The sequence below is a fragment of the Medicago truncatula genome, chromosome 5 (assembly GCF_003473485.1).
Source record: "Medicago truncatula cultivar Jemalong A17 chromosome 5, MtrunA17r5.0-ANR, whole genome shotgun sequence".
NCBI classification, from domain to species: Eukaryota; Viridiplantae; Streptophyta; class Magnoliopsida; order Fabales; family Fabaceae; genus Medicago; species Medicago truncatula.
Genome location: NC_053046.1, coordinates 6,802,368 through 6,826,438, shown reverse-complemented (window position 1 = coordinate 6,826,438; position 24,071 = coordinate 6,802,368). Strand labels below are relative to the sequence as shown.

The following is a 24,071-nucleotide window of genomic DNA, read 5'->3' as shown; positions in this document are numbered from 1 at the left end:
TTGTGCTTTAATGACACAAATTAACATTTTTTATAAAAAGATATATGTATGTTTGAGACGCATTTAAATACCTAAAAATAAGTTTTTTCATCACGGATGCCCTAAAGAATATCCTACTCACCGTCTGCGGGGGTGTCTTTTCCATATGGTTGACCTGAAGTTCTACATACTTGATTATTCAATGACTCCAATGTTGCTGTCCACGAGTTTGGACTTTGGATACTTACATTAAATTTAACCGATGAAACAAACTTGGGCACGTAATGATTTAATGGCTAAGGTATTGGGAGGTAGATGGTCACAATCTATCCCATCTGACTGGAATTTTTGCTTGAGCAAGCCATCAAACTGGACTTAATTGTAAGGTGATTGAATTAAGTTAAAGAAAATTGCTTTCTCACTTTTGAAGTCGACCGATACACAATGTTATATAATTTGTCCAAAAAATAATAATAAAATATGAATGATCATTATTTGTCATACCGCTGTCTCACTTTTGAAGTCGACCGATACACAATGCTATCCGAGATTGACTATGTTAGGAACCACCCATTCACTCATTTATTTTTTTATTCAATCACTTACTCACCTCCCGCTAAGATTATTCTTTGCCGGTCATTAACAATAATATATCAAAACCAAATCCCATTTAGATTTAGATGTCAATTTCGTTGAAAATGGTTTGTCCTCTGTTTTTACAATATTTTATCTGCAACTATATGTCTATTATTTTGTTAGAAAAAAACTATATATTTGTTGCATGTATACGCATTCTAAATTCTGTTCTAAATTCTATTAGCCGTCGTCATGGATCATGGACACCAAAAAAATCATGGATCATGGAGTACTCATCTACTTCCAAAATCCCCAAATAAGCTACGGTTCAATCATTATGTCAATTTTTTTTTTCTTTTCCGAATCACCATGTATTGATTCAATAGTTTAATTTCAACCCAAAACCTCTACATTAATTTTCTTTTTTGTTGAGCAAAACCTCAACATTAATTGGATTTGATAGGTTGGAACCGGGAATTGGTGGCATGGCATGCAGTTTCGGTGCTTTAAATCCAATCACTATATTTAAATGTAGGGTTAATATCTCTTTTCATTCCCGTAATATTAGCGAATTTTAATTTTAGTCTCTGTAAAAAAAAAAATTTAGATTTTGTCCCTGTAATTTCATATTCTTCCACTTTTGGTCACTCCTTTCATCACATCAGCAGAATATGCATAAATTACGTCCCTGTAATTTCAAATTCCTCCCACTTTTGATTCTGTAATTTCAGATTCCTCCATTTTTGGTCCCTTATTTTACGTGCCATGTATGCAGATTCTGCTGACGTGGTGAAATGAGGGACCAAAAGTGGAAGAATCTGAAATTACATGGACATAATCTAAATCTTTTTTTTACAGGGACTAAAACCGGAATTCACTAATATTACAAGGACGAAAAGAGGTATTTACCCTTAAATGTATTTCGGATATTTGTTAAATTAATTGGATCGAATTGTACAATATTTTTTTTTTTGTCAAGGATCGAATTGTACAATCAGACGATCGTTGCATTGCAAGGTCATGAGAACTATATACAAAAATATAGAAATAAAAAATCAAATACCTACGAAATAAAGGTAAAAAATTTCACTCGAAAAACTTGAGGGAACCTGGAAATGGCAAGGTTAATTTCTCTATTACGACAAAAAAAGATGAACACGTAGAGTAGACCTGTCAGTTTTTCCTTTTCTGTATCATGCATGTATGTAACACAAGCTACCACCATCATATTCATACGAAAGATACATTTATGTACCCTATCCATCCATTATCCAAAATAGATAAATTGGTGGTGGGAGTTACAACGCAAACATGTGGAATACAGTTTTTTCATGCTCTACTAGTTTTTTTTTTTTAAAATTGGCTGTGCTGATAATGTGTACATAACATTTGTGTTTATATGTTTTTTTTAGAAGCCAAAAAATATACATAAATAAAAAAAAAATGAAGTTAAGCATAAGACGTGTCTAATAAGAAACCAATATAAAGTGTTGAAAAAACAGCAAACAAAAAGAAAATAAAAAAAAAAATTAGGCTTATACACCTTAAGGTTTTGTTTGGGAGGTTGGAGGGGAGTGGAAGGGAATGCTTTCGAGGGTTGGAAATATAAGACAAAATGCTAAAATCTTTCACATTTTTTGAAAGAGTCGTTTTTTAAATAAGGATAAACCAATGCTTATGATTAATATATTTTTAATTTTAAAAATATTATAACTATATAGATTAAATTTAAAGAATTCTCCTCTCAATGTCATCTATTTCTTCCACTTGCTCCTTTATTTATTTTTTCTTCCAAACTCGCAAACAAAGCCTAAACCACCACCAAGAATGGAGTTTCATCCTATCAACCATCTAAGCGTTAGATGACTCTTTATTGTGAAAAATATGAAGGTTACGGTCCTTCCAAATTATTCATATAGTAGTTAGCCACATTATTTGAAGAGAGATGCAAATATCTTCCGGAGGAGATGGACACCATCCAACTGAGAAGATTGCAAACCAATATCAGATGAAAGCACGCTAGATATCCCTAACCACTTCAAAACGAAGGACCAAACTACTTCCCAAAAAAATCGAAATCCAAGAAGACATGATTCACCATATTCTACCATCCCACAATCACCCGAGCATAACAACGATCTTGGTTGAAGAACTCCATGATGAATTAAATTATATTTAGTTGAAAGTCTTTAATTCAACAATCTTCATATTAAAAGAGACACTTTAAAAGACACCACTTTATTCCATATGATATCTGTGAATGATGCTTGAACTTACCCACAAATCTAAAAGGCTTAATTGCACTTTTGGCCCTCTATCTTTTCAAAAGTTATGATTTTGGCCCCTAACTAATTAAAATACAAAACAACTCCCTATGTATTGGATCTTTGGCAGTTTTGGCCTCCTATCTTTCCACTTTGGGGGCCGAAACTGCCAAAGATCCAATACATAGAAGGTTGTTTTGTATTTTAATTAGTTAGGGGGTTAAAATCGCAACTTTTGAAAAGATAGGGGGCCAAAAGTGCAATTAAGCCAATCTAAAAATATATTCAGTATTCTCCCAAATCAAATATGGTGGATTTGAGTTTAATGATTCAACAAGGAAATTTAAGGAACATTGATAACTTTTAAGTTTGAAGATTGAATCAGAAGAAAACGAAAACAAAAGTGGATGAGTGGTTGATGGGAGAGAGAGAGGCTGAAGAAGACAAAACAGATCAATCTCCATGTAACGATGATAAACACTGTTAACATTTAAAGAGTGAGTGATTTTTTAAAACTAGAGGGGGTCTTTGTGTTGTTTAGTAAAATCTCAGGAGAGGTGAGTGTAATTTTCCTTTTTTTTTTTTTTTTTTTTTTAATATAGTAGATCGAAAAACTAATATATACCATATAATTCGATAATGTTTGTCCTTTAACTAAAGGCGCGTCTATGGTTCAATTCCCAGTGCTGAAAAATGATAAAAAGTGCTATGAATGAGATTCGAACCTAAGACATATATAGGTAAAACAGACACGCCTTAGCCATTTTGTTGCAGTGTTTTTTTTATTTCATTTTCGCATTATATATATATATATATATATATATTATAAATCAAATGTGCACTAAATAGTTTCTTTTATAATTTAACCACACCAAACCACCATGTCTAGGTTGCTAGCATTTGGGTGACATTGGGGTGCCAATGTCATGCGACGTTGGTCAACCATATGTCACAAGTGTATAAAAAGATAAAAAAATAAAAAAAAAATCATGTTTTCTTCTCTATCACTAAAAAGAGTTTTTTATGTTTTTGTACACTTGTGAATATTTTAGTTGGCCAATATCACTGACATTGGCACCCCAATATCACCAAGTGTTTTCCGTCTATGTCCGTCCTTATTTAACACCAACCCAGCCGCCCCCTATAATTTTTTAAGAAATTTTTTTGGGTCATGGCCCACCTATACCATCAAGCCCCTTGTTTATAAGAATCTTGTTTTTTTTTTCTCGGACTAAGCCAACATAGCAGAGCACTAAAAAAGGTAGATGAATACTGAGATTAAGAGACATTTCGTGTTGATTCATGGATCTTGCCATGGGGCATGGTGTTGGTACAAGATTATTGCTCTGTTAAAATCTGCTGGACACGAAGTCACAGCACTAGACATGGCTGCTTCTGGAATCCATCCAAAGCAAGTGCATGAGCTGGATTCTGTCACAGATTATTATGAACCGTTGATTGAATTTCTAAGGTCACTGCCACAAGATCAGAGAGTTATTCTAGTGGGTCATAGCTTGGGTGGGATGTGTATATCTGTGGCCATGGAATTATTTCCAAAGAAAATTGCAGCTGCTGTATTTGTTACAGCTTTCATGCCTTCTCCTGATCTAAGCTACTTGAGTCTACTCCAAGAGGTACTTGACTATCCTTATTTTGATCTTTCTCATATTTCTTATGTAATAGTTATCATCATCTTTGGCAACATATGCATGTACATGCATATGTGACGTATCTAGTGAGGAGAACATAAATTCAAAAAATTCAAAAATAAAATAGTTGGGGTGAATAAAATTTGATTTCTATGTATAATCTAAAGAATTATCTATCCAAACAAAAAAGAATAAAAGAAATCCGTATAATATATGGGCAAGGATCATCTAAAGTGGATAAAATGTAAATTAAGAAAATTAATGGTTGTTATTGTAACAAACTCATAATTTCATTTGTTATTCTATATCTATAATTTCTACCTTTAATATGTTAATTAATGATGGATATTGCACATATGTGTACGCTATAAAGTGAATTACTCACTTTAGAAGGGTAAGATTAAAAAAAAAAAAAAAGGGTAAGATTCATAAAAAAATATGATAAACTCCATCGTAAAATAAAGAATCCTCCAACCTTAATCGGACAACTAGAAATCTTTTGACGGTAAGAGTGCATACATGCAATTTTGATTACATAATATCGTGATCAAAATTTATCTCTCATTCATCTTTTAATTTCATCTTTTAGTAATATAGATGCTAAAGTTAGATGACGTCTTAGTGATGATAAGGCAAGTTATGTGACAATTTATCTCAATGGAGACAATTAATTTTGATAGAATTGATTGTGTAAAAATTGATTTTGATTAAAAATAATTTTGACCAAAAGTGGTATGTGTTTAGATAAATTTATGCGAAAGTGAGATGAGCTATAAATTTGTGTGTGAAAGTCAAAAAAATTAAAAACTAAAAATTTGAGGTTCAAGTAGAATCAATTCTAAAGGCATATTCAATTTCACTCAACAACAACTAAACATGCTAGAATCAATTCTTTAAAGCAAACTACAGAACTCACAAACCTACCCTTGAGTGAAAAAAAAAGGTATTCTACTATTAGAAATAAGATCTATTTTATTTAAGTGAATCACCGCATCAATAAATCAATAAATTATTGATGCGATGATTCCTCTAATGAGGCAATAAACAATGGAAAACATCCGCTTCCTTTATTATTTGTGTTATAATTGAGTTTCAGTCACTCATTTATCTCTATCACAAAAGGGGCAATGTCATAAGAAATTGAATGGTGAGGAGTTTAACTTTGCTATTTCCTCCGACGAAAATGGGTCCGTTTGTTATAGATTCTAAAAAAATAGATTTTCTTTTGTATTTTTAAAAATAGATTTTTTGGAAATTTACTCAAAAATAGTATAAGTTATTTCAAACTCATTTGTTATAAGTTAAAAAAGATATTTTGACATTCACTTACCTAAATATTTATTGTTCAATATTTTACATAGTAAAAATCGCATTTTTTTTTAAATGATATATTTCAAAAATGATTTTTATGAAAAGCTATTTGAAATAGTTTTTTTTTTAGAGATTTTTTCAACATTTTAGTATCAAAAAATTATAACAAAATGATGAAATATCTAGAATGATATTTTAAGATAAGCTATTCAAGCCGATTTTTTATTCAAAACTTTCCTGAAAAAATTCTTTGTTAAATTTTTTTAAATAAAAATATATTACACTACAAAAATCTATTTTATAAAAAACTATAATAAACAGGTCCAATATCACATGAGTTAATCTTATCCCATGAAAAACGTATCTCAAATCACTACTATGTTGTTTGAAGACGACTTTTTTGCTTGTTTGTTTATAGTCAAGGAGAATATTAAATTTAAGACTAGAGAGTCGTGAGCCATATCTCAAGTGTATGTTATGACAAGTGTTGTACTTTGCACCAGTAATAGTTATTGTGAAGCTCTTTTTTAGTGGTTAAGGTTAATACATTGAATTTTAAATATAATACTTGTGCTTTATATTTGTAAGCTAGCTCCGCCACTGCAATTTAAAACGTGCAGGACTATTTTGAATTAAAATACAATGATGAAGTACTTACTTGAAATTAAAAATGAAGATAAAGAGTGGTTTTGCCCTTTTTTTTTTTTTTTTTTTAACTATAAGGTGAAGTGCTTAAAAATTAAGCTAGTTTCGTCACTGCAATTTTAAATGCAAAGTGCTTAATTGAAATAAAATACAATGACGAAGTACTTACTTGAAAGCATCCAAAACACTAGGTTAAATGATACTTTTCGCCCTTACTTTTACAAACCGACAATTTTGGTCCCTAAACTTTAAAAATTACACTTTTGTGCTCCAATTTTAGCCTCTTTTGCAAAAGTGTCGTTCTTCATAATTTTGACCAAGTCAATGCATATATTAAAATCAAATTTCATGACTGAAATGTTATATACATATTTATTATTCGGCTAAATTACACTTTTGTACCCTCAACTAATACAAACCAGTAATTTTGGTCCCAAAATTGTGTTTGCTTCGTCAACAGTGATACTTTAAATTTGGTGGATTAAAATTGTCAATTTGTGAAAGTTTGGGGATTAAAAGTGCAATTTAACCAAAAAGAAAATACAATACACCCCTAAGTTTAGACTCAAATCGCACGGAACGATAAAAAAAAAAACTAGCCTGTAAAAAATTGAAAGCAACCGTATTTTTTCTTCAATTACTGTTATATAGTTTCAATTTGTGAATTGCAGAATACACAAAGAATTGATTCCAGCTTGGACACAAAGATTATGCTTGATGATAGCCCTAATGATAAACGAAATGGATCCATGTTATTTGGACCACAATTCTTAGCAACCAAATTGTATCAACTATCTCCACCTGAGGTATGCTGGCTAATCAATATGCTTAATGTAACACACACATAAAAATGCCAAAATACTTTTAAATTCTTTGTGAAATAAATAAGATGCTTATAACTTTCTGAAATGCTTATATATGAACCAGGACTTGTCCCTTGCATTGTCATTACTAAGGCCAGCTAGGAGCTATGGTGATGAAGAACTATTACAAGAGAAAACAAAAGTCACAAAAGATAACCATGGAACTGTTGCCAAAGTCTTCATTGTGTGCCAACAAGACAAAGTGTTAGAGCATGATTTTCAGCTATCAATGATTGAACGAAACCCTGCTAATGATGTCAAAGTGATTGTTGATGCTGACCACATGCCTATGTTCTCTAAACCGAAAGAGCTTTGTGCATATCTTCAAGAGATTGCGGAGACATATTATTAGCAACTGAATGTGTCTGCTTATTTGAATTCAGAAATTGCTAGTAAAATAACCATGCATGCTCATGGATTGTGCGACGTTGGTTACCATATTATCGGGAAGTGCCCGTATGAAAATAAATTGGCGAAGAAATTTCAGTACATGATTTCTCTCAATATAAGTCCAGACTGTCACAAATTTGAGAAAATAACTTCTCCCTCTAGTGTCCTATATCATCTTCTTAAGGAATAAAAAATCTAGCTGTAGTCAAGCTCTCATGACTAGAATAAAACACCAATAAATAAATGGTTGAAAACGTATACTCTAAGGATGATGTCCCAATGCTTTGCCACAAAGCAGAGCATTATTAGGAATGTCATATTCATTGGCTGCAGTACGTTGTGCATTCCACACTCTTAGATACAACTGTTGTCCAAGATATTGTCTTTCCCATATGGCTGATCTCAAATTCCACATACCTTGGTTATCCAATGACACCATTGTTGCTGTCCAAGAGTTTGGATATACCTATACATTCATATGTAACCACATTCATATAAGATGTCTCTTTAGGGAACGATTTAATACACTTGAGAAAAGTATCAACATCAACCACGAGGGGAGCTTCAAAAAACATAGTGGTCAACATTAAGCATGGCAACAAAACCCATATCCGTGGATACCCGTCCGAACCAAACTCAATTTGACGGATTTTTTCCGCTTTGAATGAGTTTGGGTTTTCCCCGATTTTAGAACACGGGTACGGAACGGGTAACGAGGATATAAGTACTCACCCCGAACCCATACCCAAACCCATCCCGAATGGTGAAAATCAATTTATTGCCCCTTTTATATCAATAGAAACCCAAACCTTAAATGATTTCACTCACACAATCTCGGTATTTCAGTTGACCCTTATTTATCATAGTTCTCTCTTTTCTCCTTCCATGTCTCACAATTTCGGCCTCTCTCTTCTCCATCATCATAGCAATTGATCGTCATCATCTTTTGCTGGATAATGCATTACAACATTACGCTCGGAGCTTAAAAATACTTCTATTTTTGTTTTAAAAAAGAGTTTATCCACTGTGGGGATGGGGATGGGGCGAGGATACCCAAACCGCCCTATTGTCATGCCTAGTCGACATAGAAGGAGGTAACCTATACGGGTGTTTGACCCAAAAGTTTCTCTAAGGGCAAATGTTAAGTAACCCAAAAGTAGAAATTTTTCCTTAAATTTTGTGGATTCAATTAAGTAAAAAAATTAAATTCAAAGCATTGATTACGACAAATTATTTCCACTTTTGACTCTTTAACTTGTGTTTTAAAGACACAAGTTAACATTTTCCATAAATGATATGTATGCGTGAGATGCATTTAAATACGGGTAAATATGCAATTACCCCTTTAAATTGTAAGTTTCGTCAATTACCCCATGACATTAACAAAACTTCAATTACCCCTCTGAAATTGCACAACGTTAATTAATTTACCCCCTCCGACAAATTCTTCTGTTAGTCAACATGACGTTTTGCAAATACCCCCCCTGAAGTTTTGCACTTATGTGCAAAATGCCCCTTGAACTTGAAAATTTATATTTTTTTTCTTATACTTGACTCAAAAGATATTAAAGATAAACAATTAACAGTAAGCTTTAATGTTTTAAGTTATTTAAGACGCTTTCTTTGAATTATCAGGATAGAAACTGATACCAAACATAGAAATATAACAGAAATAACTTACTTTTATTGATGATACAATAGGAATATAGAATACAATGAATTCCCTAGAAAATTGAGAGTCTGGTCTCTCCCAAACCACTATTCAGTCCCAAATAAAATGCCTACTGATTTTTCATTTGATTTTCTTATTTATTCAATAACTTCTTAATAGTAACTGTTGTCTAATAACTTAAAATTAGATGTCTAACACATCATAAGAACATTACAAAGTAGAGTCATAGTATATCTGGCTAATCATGTTTTGTATCCATGTATGCAATCTTGCCTAATGAGTATTTCGAACTGCTTCTTTTTCTATCAAAACAATGCTGAATTGATTTTTTTTTTTTTTTTTGAATTCTAGCTTATGACTTCCAACATAGGTGTCAAACACATCAATATTGTCAAATAGTGTTAGGTTCCATAGGGTAATGCTTATGTTGATTGTCATGTACTCATTGTATTAACAAAAGAAGTATTATAGAGTTTTGATTTCCGTATCCAATAAAGTATTACAATGTGGTAATGGACTAGTATATTGTTTTGCTTTTTGTTATTTAAAATATTGGATTGTAATAAATGATCCGAATGTTAATTGTAATATTGGATTATAATATTTATATTGGATTGTAATATTATATAGTTTAAATTATTAAAGTTAATTGTTAATTGTTTGCTTTTGATATGTTGAGTCAAGGATTAAAAAAAAAAATATAAACTTTTAAGTTTGGGAAGCATTTTGCACATAAGTGGAAAATTTCAGGGGTATTTGCAAAACGTCATGTTGACTAACAGAAGAATTTGACGGAATGGATAAATTGATTAATATTGTACAATTTCGAAAGTAATTGAAATTTTGTTAATGTAAGAGGATAATTAGACAAAACATACAATTTTAAAGGATAATTGCTTATTTGCTCATTTAAATACCTAAAAATAAGTTTTTTCATCACGGATGCTCTAAAGAATATCCTATTCACCGGCTGCGGGGGTGTCTTTTCCATATGGTATTATGGTTGACCTCAAGTTCCACATACTTGGTTATTCAATGTTGCTTTCCACGAGTTTGGGCTTTGGATAGACTTACATTGAATTTAACCGATGAAACAAACTTGGGCACGTAATGATTTAATGGCTAAGGTATTGGGAGGTAGATGGTCACAATCTATCCCATCTGACTGGAATTTTTGCTTGAGCAAGCCATCAAACTGGACTTAATTGTAAGGTGATTGAATTAAGTTAAAGAAAATTGCTTTTCTGAAATCAAAAATTTCATATTGACACAAGTAAATGATCAAATTATCACCAGCGGTAGTTAATTGCCTCTGGCATATCCGACAACAGTTAACTGCTGCTCTGGTCTCATAGTTAACTGTCTCTGGCTTTGCTGCTCTTAAGTACAGTTTCAGTTGTGATTTTACGCGTTTTGGTTGAAAAATCAAAATAAATCGAAATTTATTCAAAATTCTTGGACTAATCCAAGTTATTTATATATAAGCAAAAACCAACACAGCAGAGCACTAAAAAAGGTAGATGGATACTGAGATTAAGAGACATTTCGTGTTGATTCATGGATCTTGCCATGGGGCATGGTGTTGGTACAAGATTATTGCTCTGTTAAAATCTGCTGGACACGAAGTCACAGCACTAGACATGGCTGCTTCTGGAATCCATCCAAAGCAAGTGCATGAGCTGGATTCTGTCACATATTATTATGAACCGTTGATTGAATTTCTAAGGTCACTGCGACAAGATCAGAGAGTTATTCTAGTGGGTCATAGCTTGGGTGGGATGTGTATATCTGTGGCCATGGAATTATTTCCAAAGAAAATTGCAGCTGCTGTATTTGTTACAGCTTTCATGCCTTCTCCTGATCTAAGCTACTTGAGTCTACTCCAAGAGGTACTTGATTATCCTTATTTTGATCTTTCTCATATTTCATAGTTAATAGTTTTTTTTTCTTTTTTCTTTTGAGAGGATTTCATAGTTAATTGTTATCATCAACTATGGCAACATATGCCTGTACACAATGGCGGAGTTAGGAATTTTAAGATGTGGAGGCAACATTCGACATACATTTAATATAAAAAATATGATAATTTTTAAGAGTATATGTATATATCACAATATTCTTTATCACTTTTTAAATTATAAAAATATATGAATGTTTTTGAAGAATGAAAAATAACAATTGTTTCTTACATCATCATGTTGTATTTATTGTTAAAATAAAATAAAAGCACAATTGTAAAAATATTATGATCTAAAATATGTAATTTAAATTTAGTTATATTTGTCATCAAATGATTGTGAGGGACAAAAACTAAATAGGTGAGATATTTTTTCATGGGTTGTTTTGTTGGTCACATATGCATGTACATGCATATGTGACTCGTGTATTTAATGAGGAGAACGTAAATTCAAAAATGCAAAAATAATATAGTTGGGGTGAATAAAATTTGATTTCTATGTCTTTTTATTTTGTGTATGTAAATTTATATGTCTAATCTGTCCCCGTGAGCATAGCTCAGTTGGCAGAGACAATGCATTGTTATATGCAGGGGTCGGGATTCGAACCCCGGACACTCCACTTATTCACATTATAAGGTGAATTCTAGCCATTAGGCTACCTGACAAAAAAAAAATTATATGTCTAATCTAAAGAATCATCTATGCAAACAAAAAAGAATAAATAAAAGATTGTATAATAAATGGGCAAGGATCCTCCAAAGTATATAAAGTGTAAATTAAAAAAATAATGATTTTTTATTGTTATTGTAACAAACTCATGATTTGTTATTGTTTACCTACAATATTTACCTTTAATATGTTAATTCAATTTTAGAATCAAAAACCATAAATTTGAGCTTTAAGTAGAATCAATTCTAAAGGCAGAATCAATTTCACTCAAGAATAACCAAACATGTCAGAATCAATTCTTTAAAGCAAGTTGTAGAACTCACAAACCTACTCTTGAGTGAGAAAAAAAGAAGAAGGTATTTTCCAATTAGAAATAAGATCTATTTTATCTAAATCATATGAGGAATCATTGCATCGATAAATTATAAGTGTGATTCCTCTAATGAGGCACTAAACAATGGAAAACACATCATCTACCTTTATTATGTTTGTTATAGTTTATTTTCAATCACTAGTTTATCTCTATCATAAACGGGGCAATGTCACATGAGTGAATCTCATCCTATGAAGAACGTATCTCAAATCACTACTATGATATTTGAAGACGGGTGACATTTAGCATGGGAAAGGGAAAGAGTTTCCCACCATGGGAAAACTAATTTTAACCATCAGATTTACAAAAGAACATAATTTTATCATAGACCATCAACACCAAATCCAACCATCCACCCTCTACATCTCATCTTCCTCCTTGCACCCACCACCATTATACCTTCTTCCTCATATTTTATATGTCAATTTTCACATCTTTAAATCTTTTCCATGGTGGAATCACTTCATCTCTAAATCTGATATGTCTTAAAAGCTAACTTAATTTACTCTTACTTTTTTTAGTAACTCCTGACATGAAATAAATGCCAAGCTTTGGGTGACATAGTTTTACTAGGTTCATGGGAAAATTTTAGTGAGTCAAAGGCACCAATGCATTTCTAATACTTTTTTTTTGAACAAAATACATTCCTAATACTTTGGTCAAACTCAAACCCACTCATCTTCTCCTCCCTCCATCCCCCACTCATCCACCACAACCACAACAAGCAACACAACATCAAACCCACCACTTTCCAAACACAACATTTTTACATTATAAGCTTACAAACACAACACTTAACCTTCTATAATACAAAAGAGTGAAATTTTCAACCCCTAATTTTTATCCTTCGAAAGTACCCAATTGTGAAGTTAGAAACTTTTCTGAAATGGGTACTCAAAATGATGAAAATAAATTATAAAAAAAAATTGTAAAATTTAAAGTAACGTTGGAAAAAAGAATTGAAGAATAAGAAAAATAATGAAAAGGGGAAGATAGATTGTTATATGTTGAGGAGCATCGAGATTGCAGAAAACACGAGTTTTTTTAAGTTCAAGATGAGTGGGAAGGTTGGAAGGAACGTCATCCAAGTTCATGATGTAATCGGGTATTCCTCTTCCTCCATTCTCTCTCTACGTTGTTTGGTTTGGTAGCAGTTGGGTTTGATGTTGTTTGGACGGTGGTGGGTGAGTGGGGATGGAGGGAGGAGAGAGAATGGTGGTGAAAGAGAGTGTGAAAATAATCTAGTGTTGATAGTCTACTGTTAGATTATGTTCTTCATTTGATCTGATGGTCAAAAAGTACTTTTCCATGGTGGGAAACAACTCCTCTTTCCCATGCTAAACCCCACCTTTAAGACGTGTGGCATTTAGCATGGGTCAGTGAAGTTGTTTCCCACCATGGGAAAGTCAATTTTGACCATTAGATTAGGTAAAGAACACATAGTTATCATAGTCTCTCAACACCATATCTAACCAACCACCCTCCACAATCCATCTCCCTGCTTGCCCCCACCACCTCAATGCACTTTCTCTCTCCATTTCTATCAGAATTTCTTCATCAAATATTGTATGCAAATTTTTAACATGGGAAATCCAAATTCCAGCTATAGAGATTTGTGAGATTTTGAAATTTTGTATTCTAATTTTTTTTCAAATTTGTACTCAGATTTGTCAAAATTTGTATATCAATGATTTACTCTACTCTCGTTTGTTGCAATGTATTCATCTTCAATTTTTATCATGATAGACCTTCACATCTTCAACACAAACTCCAAATCCACCCGACCTGATCCATATTCATACTGACCCGGTTGAACAACCAAGCAACCACACAGTAATTAAAAACCCTTGAATAGAAAACCAGAGAGAACTCATGAGTGAAGGGTGAAGGGAATAATTTGTGTAGATCTTAGCTGAAACTGAACTTATTCCTTTTTCTGTAAATTGCAGTCTATGATTTTCATTCAGGAACACAAAGAAATCGATGTTCAAGTTAGAGAAAAATAGAGACCCATTTGTCACCAAAACTTGAAATTAAAAAAAATATATAGAGAAGAAAAATATTGAAAGCAAATTGTGTGATTCAAGCTGTTGAAATGGTAGTCATGGTTGGTTTGATATTGCAATATACACAACTGCTAGTGGAGGAATGAGTCATGAGAGAGAGAGAGAGAGAGAGAGAGAGAGAGAGTTGAGATTCCATGATAAAACAATGTTTCTTATTTGATCCAATGGACAAAAAGAAATTTCCTATGGTAGGAAACAACTTCCCTTTCCCATACTAAACCCCACCTTGAAGACGACTTTTTTACTTGTTTGTTTATAATCAAAGAGAATATTAAATTTAAAACTAGAGAGTCGTGAGCTATCTCAAGTGTATGGTGTGACAAGTGCTACTACACTGTACTTTGTATCAAAAATAGTTACTCTGAAGCTCTTTTTAGTGGTTAAGGTTAATACATTAAATTTTAAATAATACTTATGCTTTATATTTGTTTGGCTTAATTGATCTGTCGGTCCCTTAATTTATTTCTTTTATTTAATTTGGTCACATAAGTCTTAATTTTCTCAAACATGTTTCTTAACTTATTTCTTTTATTCAATTTGGTCCAATTTTGATAATTTTAATCCTTTAAAAAAACAGACCGTTAGATTACAAAGTCTATCAGATTTTATAGTGTATCACCAACATCTAATTTATTTACTTTCTTCTTCTTCTTCCCTCATCTTCATCTACATTCATCATTCGTCATCTTCATAATTTTTTTTCTTCATCATCTTCATAAAACCCAAAAAAAAAAAAATTCTTCTCTCAATTTTCTTTTCCTTTTCGGATCAAACAAACAAAAATAATCAAAATCGTCCGGTGCTCATCACATAACCTCAAGAACACACCAACAATTTCCAGAATTCATTCAAAACCACAATTTCGAAATTCATCCACAAACAATCACCAGCCGTTCAAAAAACATAACTACAACCACCACTGTTTGTTATTGTTCGAACCATAACACAAATCCATACCAACCGAAACTCCACCTCCACTCACAAACAAACCGGATCCAAAACGAGCAGAATCAAGAGGAAGCAAAACCGATTTGAAGGGAGGAAGAAGGAAAGAACAACAATCACGCAAAAACACCATCAAACAACTGAATCATCCATCAAATCGAACAGATCAGAAGAAAGAGGAATAGAACCGAGCCAACTTTCGAAGAACATCAGAGCAGAATCCGAAACAGAGAAGGTAGTAGATTGTTTGTTCTTCTTCCTCTTTTATTAAAAATGATTTTCGAATTTTAAAACCTAGATCTAGGATTATTTTGAACCTTTTTCGAATTTGTGAAACCGGATTTGGGTTTAGGAGAGAAAAGGATATTTAAAGGTGTAAAGATTTTTGAAAAAAAGTGGAGTTTATAACTCCGGCACGGTGGTGCAGCACCGACCACTGTGCCGGAAGGTGTTCAGTCTGCCGGAGAAGAAACAAAGAATTGATTTCCAGAACGAGAGAGAGACAGAGAGATAGAGCAATATGTTTTTTTAGAGTTTTTTTTTAAGTTAAAATGAATTTTATGCAGGCCAAACTCTTTTATACTCTCATGAGTCATGATAAAACCCTACCCATGTCCAAAGAGTCATGATAAAACTCTTTTATACTCTGAATCGAGAGAAGATGATGAAGTTAAAATGAATTTATTTTTGTTTGTTTGATCCGAAAGGAAAGGAAAATTGAGAGAAGACTTTTTTTTTTTTTTTGGTTTTATGAAGATGATGAAGGATGAATGTAGATAAAGATGGGGAAGAAGAAGAAGAAAGTAAATAAATTAGGTGTTTTTTTAGGGGATTAAACTTATCAAAATTGGACCGAATTAAATAAAAGAGGGTTAATAGTGTCTTTCACCCTGTAATATATGTCATTTCCGGTTTTCGCCTATAAAATTTTCGGTTTGATTTGCACCCTCATAAAATTTTTATTTTTCAAAAAACACCCTTAATAGGCCATTCAAAAACCAAAATTTCTTGAATTTTTTTTTTTGAAAATGGCCTATTAGGAGTGTTCTCCAGAAAAAAAAAATTACGAGGGTACAAATCAAACTAAAAATTTTATAGGGGCCAAAGCCGGAAATAACATATATTACAGGGGTGAAAAACACTATTAACCCAATAAAAGAAATAAGTTAAGGGACGTGTTTGAGAAAATTAAGACTTATGAGACCAAATTAAAAAAAAGAAATAAGTTAAGGGACCAGCAGATCAATTAAACCTATTTATTTCCTTCCTAAATATTAAGCTAGCCCTGCCACTGAAATTTAAAACGTGAAGAACTATTTTGAATTAAAATACAATGATGAAGTACTTACTTGAAATTAAAAATGAAGATAAAGAGTGGTTTTGCCTTTTTTTTTAACTATCGAGGTGAAGTACTTAAAAATTAAGCTAGTTTCGTCACTGCAATTTAAAATTGGAAGTACTTAGTTGAAATAAAATACAATGATAAAGTACTTACTTGAAAGCATCCAAAATATTAGGTTAAATGATATTTTGCCCCTTACTTTTACAAACCAACGATTTTGGCTCCCAAACTTTTAAAATAGCATTTTTGAGATCCAATTTTAGCCTCTTTTGCAAAAGTGTCATCCCTTTTAATTTTGACCAGATCAGGACATATATTGGCATCAAATTTAATGACTAAAATGCTACATGCATATTTATTATTTGACTAAATTGCATTTTTGTTCCAAAATTGTGTTTGCTTCGTCAAAATTAGTTAGAGCGTCACTTTCACACAACGAACTAAAGTTGGAGGACCAAAAGTGATACTTTAAAAGTATGGGGACTAAAATTGTCAATTTGTGGAAGCTTGGGGTCAAAAGTGCAATTTAACCTAAAAAATTGTAGCACACCCCCAAGTTTAAACTGAAATCGCGAACGATGCGAAAAAACTAGCCTATGAAAAGTTCAAAGCAACCATATTTTTTCTTCAATTATCGTTATAGTTTCAATTTGTGAATACTATTACTTTTCCCATCCTATGTGTTACTCGCGTGCCCTAATTTTTTTTTCCCAAAATACCATTCGGATTATATAATTCGAATTTGAGTTTTTCCCACCCTGGGATGAAAAAAGAGTTTTTCACCAATTCGGATTTTATAATCCGAAAACCTCAAAATAGGGCGTGCTATTTGATTTTTTCGGATTATAAAATCTAAACACCTCTTTAAAACCCCTTTTTAAGGGGAAAAAACAGTTCAAATTATATAATTTGAACTGTATCAGCATAAATTATGAACATGTTTGCAACATGGACAGTCATTTTAAGGACAATGCTAATCTTCCTCATTCTCATCCTTCTGTTTTAGGTCATTGTTAGATGTTCTTAGTCAAAAATCCGGTTTTCGAACTACTTGATCATATTGCTCCGAAACTTGCCCAAAAAATCAGAAGAAGAAAAAAATCAAGAATCAAGACTCTGGGACTCCGCCCCTCAAAATCCAAAATTTCATCGTTTAGACTTTTTTTTTAATTTTTTTAATTTTTCATGTTAGCGGAAAAATCCAAAAAAATTTGCATTAGTTTTATTTGATTTTTAGGTGTTATTTTTATGATTTTATTTGACAGGGTTTTAGCTTTTTTTTTTTACTTTGTTTTTTGGTTGTTTTTAAAAGCAAAATTCAAAACTGCTGAAATGTGAGAGATTCTGATTACTGATTATACATAACCATATTCAAGATTATAAAATCCAAATTCACTTTGGATGTTTTCGGATTTTATAATCCAAAAACCTGGGAGCATTTTTAGAAATTTTACAGGGTGCGTGAGAATGCGATAGGGTGGAAAAAGTAATAGTCATTTGTGAATTGCAGAGTAGACAAAGTAGGGATCCCAGCATGGTCCCAAAGATAATGTTTGACGATAGCCCAAATGATAAACCAAATGGATCCATGTTATTTGGCCAACAAATCATTTTTGAGGCGTATCAACTATCTCCACCTGAGGTATGCTGGCTAATCAATATGCTTAATGTGACTCACACACACACACACAAAATGCTTACAACTTCTTTTCTTTATAGTTATTGCTTATATATGAACCAGGACTTGTCCCTTGCAATGTCATTAATAAGGCCTGCTAGGAGCTATGGTGATGAAGAACTATTACAAGAGAAAACAAGAGTCACAAAAGATAACTATGGAACTGTTGCCAAAGTCTTCATTGTGTGCCAACAAGACAAAGTATTAGAGCATGATTTTCAGCTATCAATGATTGAACGAAACCCTGCTAATGATGTCAAAGTGATTGTTGATGCTGACCACATGCCTATGTTCTCTAAACCAAAAGAGCTTTGTGCATATCTTCAAGAAGTTGCAGACACATATTATTAGCAACTGAATGTGTCTGTCTGTTGATTTGAATTCAGAAATTACTAGTAAAATAACCATGCATGCTCATGGATTGTGCCCGTATGAAAATAAGTTGGCAAAGAAATTTCAGTACATGATTTCTCTCAAGCATATGTTGAGACTGTCACAAATTTGATAAAATAGCTTCTCCCTCTAATCCTATATCATCTTAATAAATAAAAATCTAGTTGTAGTCAAGCTCTCATGACTAGAATGAAACCAATGAATGGTTGAAAACGTATACTCTAAGGATGATGTCCCAATGCTTTGCCACAAAGCAGAGCATTATTAGGAATGTCATATTCATTGGCTGCAGTACGTTGTGCATTCCACACTCTTAGATACAACTGTTGTCCAAGATATTGTCTTTCCCATATGGCTGATCTCAAATTCCACATACCTTGGTTATCCAATGATACCAATATTGCTGTCCACGAGTTTGGATACACCTACACATTCATACATGCACATCAATTAAGCATATAAAAAAGTATATATTGGGCACATACTGCATTTACGCAGATATGAGCACTGCACACGACACTAGCACATCGACTCCAAAATAATTTAAGAAAAATGAAATAATTCATTGTAACCGCATGCGTGGGTGAAGGACTGAAATATGTCACACACCAGATATGTCTTCACTCTTCAATGGCAAGTGTCCGTGCTATATAGTTTAAGCCTTTCATATAACTATAAACTGTTTTTATAAACTATAAACTGTTATATTCATAGTTTTCTCAAACATTTAAAAATGCTTATATTGAAGATGATATCAAACAACTATAAATTAATATACACTATCTAAAAGACACTTGGCTTGTTGTGTTACCTGGGCAGTGTGTCTAGTCAAAGCATCCACTAGATTATAGGTACTTCTACTTGCATCTGTCCATTGGCCAGAACCATAACTGCAATCAATTGTACCAATGGCCATTAGGCAAATTCTAAATTTCTTCAACACCATCGATCAAATAAAAAGAAACTCAAATTAATGAAGCTAACAAACATACCCAACAACCCAAAAATCATAACCGTCAAGATGCCAAGACTGCATGGTGTTTTCATTGTTTTGGAAAACAACCTCAATGAAATCATGAAGCGAAGTTCGCAACACCGATGTAGCTATATGTGCGGGACCATTAGATGGAGTGGTTTGAATATCACCCAAGATTCCAGGAATGTTGAAGTAATCAGCAAGTTTAAGAGGGGTATCAGGGTTAATATAGGAGACACTATTAACTGCATAACGGAGCTTTCCATTGATCAATGGTGCTGAATTGGCCAAATATATTCTTTTAGTTGGAATTATCTTTCCATAATGGAATGACCCTTGTGGGTTAGGCCTAGCAGCATTTGCTGTCAGATTCCATCTGCAAGAATATTTAATTTCAAACAGATTAAAAACTATAAACAAATCAAAGCAAATTCACCAAGGTTTTGCTTTTACGAGGAACCTAATTTTGACAACTTTCGTGACTTTCTGGTTAACACAATTCAAATAGGTGGTAATTATGTTAAGTATATGGTCAATGGATATACCAGGTGTCTAAACCCGTTAACTTGATAAGTTGATATATACATTAATCATCTACCAAACATAATTAACCACCTATTTCAACTGTGTTAATCATTTAGATTGTTGTCGCAAAAGTTGTCAAATTTTAGTTGTTCAAAAAAACGCTGCAAACAGGAGACCTAAATGCGATAAAGAACTTTAGAGAGAAAAAAGAGTGCAAAATACCATGACTTGAAAACTAAATACATATTTAAATCTTTCTTCAGTACCTGTAAGTTCTAGCTTGCTTCATAGACCAGTCATAATTGTCGGCAGGGGGAGCAGGCAAGGGTCCTGATGCTGAGGAACGAGAGTTTGAATAGTGCAGCACAGAAGTTGTGCTGAGAACAGTTTGAGTAAATCTTGTTGAGGCAACAATGTAATAGTCCTTTGGAGGTTGATTTAAGGTAACTAACACAGAAACTGATTGTCCAACATGTACATCAAGTGAATCATATACGTTTTGGAGAGTATGTGATCCTTCAACCTCGACTAGTTTTAGTGTATGACCCTGAATTCTAAAGTTGATTGAGGTTGATAAACCCACATTTGAGATCCTGAACATGTATGTTTTTCCTAAAAAATAAAGTGCAATATTATTGGTAAAAGCAAATTTTACAAAGTTAAAATGTATAGTATCTGTTAAAATTTGAGCATAGTTACAAATCACCTTGGTTACCAGTGAAGGTCGAATGAACTTGACCATTGATAAGGAGCCCATCAGGAAAACCAGGAGATTTTCCTAAATCTAAAGATTGTCTCAATACCTACAAGACATAATAAATGTAAGTTAACATGACAGGAAACAAGCAAATCTAATCTCATATTTTGGGGCCACCAATTTTAAAGGTTCGTTTGCTAGAAAACAAAATTTTATAAAAACTTACTTGTTTTTAAAAAATATATCAGAAGTTTTTATCTGTTTGTTATTACTTTAAAAAAAAAAAATTAGAATTTTAACAAAATCTAAAAATGTCTCAAATGAGAAGCTCTTTTGAGCAGTTCTTGAAAATCATTTTCCATAGATGATTTTGATTATGGTAAACAAACATAAATCAGCTTTTACTTTTCTTAATAATACATAAACTTTTAATGTCAAAATCACTTTTTTTATAATATGTAACTAACAATTGATCCTAATTCTCACAAATCTTTAACAGCCTAGCTGTATGAATGATATTTAATATAGGATGTTTATAAGGAAGGAAAAGAAATATGTTACTTACCTTGTGGCTGGCCTTGTACCAATCACCAATGAGTAGAGTAAAATCTCCATCAGGATTTGGATAAGGGATTGGAATGACAGATCTACGATAAACATTGAGCCCTCCAAACCCTCCAGCAGCTTTATGCATTTTAGTTGATGGAAAATATGAATAAGTTCCAATTTGATCCTTGGTTTGAAACTTGTAAGTATAATTTGAGTTTGGTGGAATAGGACAGTTTGTTCCCAGTACTCCATCTTGCCATGAATTTTTCCTTTGTTTAATGCCATTCCTAGTTTATTCCCAACAATGTTAAATCATGTTCTCGCAGAAAATCCCACAAACCAACAAGTAATGCGAACAAATAGAAAAACATACAAAAGAAAACACAAGTTTACTTCATATCAATGTTTTAAAAATCGGACGAAAGATCAAACTATTGAGACCTCTAGAGGTCATGGTTTAATTAGTTCAAAAGTGGTTGAACCTTACGACAAATAAAGTAATAAACAGTAAAAAAAAGGTGTTACAGAAGTAAATTGAAGTGCAAAAAGAAAAAATGGTGGAACCAACCACGGTTCAATCCAGTTCAACCAGACTGCAATACAATCAAGATCAAACCAGCTGACAAACTGGCCAATTTTGAAAACAATGATTTACACATATAAAGGTACTCAATGCAGATCATAAAGCAAAGAAATTGAATCAAAAAAACATAAATAAAACCTCACCATGTTAGTAGAAATGGCTCATCTAGCTTGTTGACAAGATTGAGAATCACATTGTTATTAGTAATCAAATCAAGTCTAGGACCAGGAAATTGACCATTAATCAAAATAACCTTCAAAAAGTAACCACAAAAAAAGTCAGAATCAGTTTTTTCTAACAAAAAGTTATTAGATCCAATATAAAAGCATATTGGTCACTCACTTGTTGAGGAGTACCAAGAGGAGAAAGAATTCCATAAGTCACAGTCCATGTGTAGAACTTATAATCATCTTCTGCTTGCACTAAAGACACGCTTACTAATGCAAGAACAAGACATAGTAGAGATAGCACACTAGTGCTTCTGCTTCCCATTGTTTTCACTGAAAAAATGAAAATAGAAATACACTATTATTAGAATGCTGGTAACCAAAAATGAAACATTACTGTTAAGTTTCTATAAAAGGAAAGAACTAGATTTTACCAGATCTATGTTATGTTTGGAAGAGTGACACACTTCAACACTGATACCGACTTAGCTTTGAAGGCTTAATATAAAGACATGAAAATGAAGTGAGCTTGAAACTATGATTGGGTTGGTTGAATGAGAACTATTATTTTAATACTAACAATAATGATTTGAGGATTTTGTTTGTGTTTTCTAAAGTTGCAAATTAATCGTAAGTATTCGGTGCAGGTAACGCGTTTTTGTTTGTTTGTAGTTGCTTCCAGCTAAAGTATAGTACTATACTAGTATGTCTCCCATAATCATGTATAATTTGTCTAAATATGATGATATAATCATTATTAAAGTGGAAGACAGGTTAATCTAATTGTCAAAAGAGCACCGACTTTGAATTGAAAATTGCTTTTCTAACATAATAGAATACTTCCTATTGACACAAGTAAATGACTGTCTTTACTCCCAGCAGCAGTTAACTGTCGTTGTGTTCGTTATATATTATTGAAGTCAATAGCCATAACCCAAACACTCACTCACTCCATCATCACCTTCACCATCTTTCTCTCAAATTTTCACTCACTCTCTAAAAAAACTCTACCAAATCATCCAAAATTTCTTCCACTAAATCACAAGTAAGTTATCACTTATGTTATTGTCATACTTTTAGTTAGTATATGTGTGTATATTTTTATAATTTTAGTTGTTGTTTAATTATTAAATTTTGAATTTTTGTTTTTAATATAATTATGTTGTAGATCTGAAATGCTATTAACATATATTATGAATACCTCTTGTAATGAAGTTATACTGCTTGAATTTATATTTTTTTCGAATTTTATAAATTTTTTAGGGTTTGAATATTTGTTTTTAATATAGATATGTTGTAGATTTGAAATGCTATTAACATATATTATGAATATTTGTTATAATGAAGTTATATTGCTTAAATTTATATTTTTTTTCGAATTTTTATAAATTTTGTAGGGTTTGTTTAGGATTTTTAGGGTTTATGTCAAATTTTCACTACAAGTGTTTGAATGAGTTTTCATAGATTATTTTTAATTTGGCTTAAATGCGTTTTTGGTCCCTTAACTATTTATTTGTTATCACTTTGGTCCCTTAACTAAAAAAAAGATTGTTTGAGTACTTTATCTTCATCTCCGTTATCTGTTTTGGTCCCTTCCGTTAAAAAAATTCAGAAAAACGTTAGGGTTTGTATTATTCATCTTCTTCCTTCTCTTTCCATCCTCCTCTTCATGATCTTCATCATCAACAACACACCAACCCAGATTTTTTTTCTTTTCATCATCTTCAACAAATATATAAACATAATCAATTTCATAACTTAATCAATAACCAATTTTTTCATTCATAAACATCTCTTTCAA

At 32.2% G+C, this 24,071-nt stretch overlaps 3 protein-coding genes across 3 annotated transcripts; 2 read left to right on the top strand and 1 right to left on the bottom strand.

The window, feature by feature from the left end:
* Window positions 1–4,013: 4,013 nt before the first annotated feature.
* LOC11407062 (methylesterase 3) lies at window positions 4,014–7,886 on the top strand. The gene is made up of 3 exons (XM_003611780.4): window positions 4,014–4,453; window positions 7,096–7,230; window positions 7,352–7,886. The coding sequence occupies exons 1-3, from the start codon at window positions 4,085–4,087 to the stop codon at window positions 7,637–7,639; spliced, it is 792 nt and encodes a 263-aa protein (XP_003611828.1). The 5' UTR covers window positions 4,014–4,084; the 3' UTR covers window positions 7,640–7,886.
* Window positions 7,887–10,822: 2,936 nt separating this feature from the next.
* LOC11405823 (methylesterase 3) lies at window positions 10,823–18,857 on the top strand. Its single transcript, XM_003611778.4, has 3 exons — window positions 10,823–11,238; window positions 18,213–18,344; window positions 18,444–18,857. The coding sequence occupies exons 1-3, from the start codon at window positions 10,870–10,872 to the stop codon at window positions 18,729–18,731; spliced, it is 789 nt and encodes a 262-aa protein (XP_003611826.1). The 5' UTR covers window positions 10,823–10,869; the 3' UTR covers window positions 18,732–18,857.
* On the bottom strand, window positions 18,436–22,921 carry LOC11405822 (L-ascorbate oxidase homolog). The gene is made up of 9 exons (XM_003611777.4): window positions 22,705–22,921; window positions 22,446–22,603; window positions 22,247–22,356; window positions 21,537–21,807; window positions 20,981–21,077; window positions 20,541–20,886; window positions 19,766–20,125; window positions 19,585–19,663; window positions 18,436–19,198 (listed from the first exon to the last, which is right to left on the bottom strand). Exons 2-9 carry the CDS (start codon window positions 22,593–22,595, stop codon window positions 18,995–18,997), a joined length of 1,617 nt encoding a protein of 538 aa, XP_003611825.1. The 5' UTR covers window positions 22,596–22,603; window positions 22,705–22,921; the 3' UTR covers window positions 18,436–18,994.
* Between the last annotated feature and the right edge of the window lie 1,150 nt (window positions 22,922–24,071).

Coding starts and splice junctions, on each gene's coding strand:
- LOC11407062 (XM_003611780.4), top strand. CDS start 4,085: ATGAATACTGAGATTAAGAGACATTTCGTGTTGATTCATGGATCTTGC. Junction 4,454..7,095: donor ACTTGAGTCTACTCCAAGAG/GTACTTGACTAT, acceptor TGTGAATTGCAG/AATACACAAAGAATTGATTC. Junction 7,231..7,351: donor ATCAACTATCTCCACCTGAG/GTATGCTGGCTA, acceptor TATATGAACCAG/GACTTGTCCCTTGCATTGTC.
- LOC11405823 (XM_003611778.4), top strand. CDS start 10,870: ATGGATACTGAGATTAAGAGACATTTCGTGTTGATTCATGGATCTTGC. Junction 11,239..18,212: donor ACTTGAGTCTACTCCAAGAG/GTACTTGATTAT, acceptor TGTGAATTGCAG/AGTAGACAAAGTAGGGATCC. Junction 18,345..18,443: donor ATCAACTATCTCCACCTGAG/GTATGCTGGCTA, acceptor TATATGAACCAG/GACTTGTCCCTTGCAATGTC.
- LOC11405822 (XM_003611777.4), bottom strand. CDS start 22,595: ATGGGAAGCAGAAGCACTAGTGTGCTATCTCTACTATGTCTTGTTCTT. Junction 20,126..20,540: donor AAGCAAGCTAGAACTTACAG/GTACTGAAGAAA, acceptor ATATTCTTGCAG/ATGGAATCTGACAGCAAATG. Junction 19,199..19,584: donor TGACTAGACACACTGCCCAG/GTAACACAACAA, acceptor ATGAATGTGTAG/GTGTATCCAAACTCGTGGAC.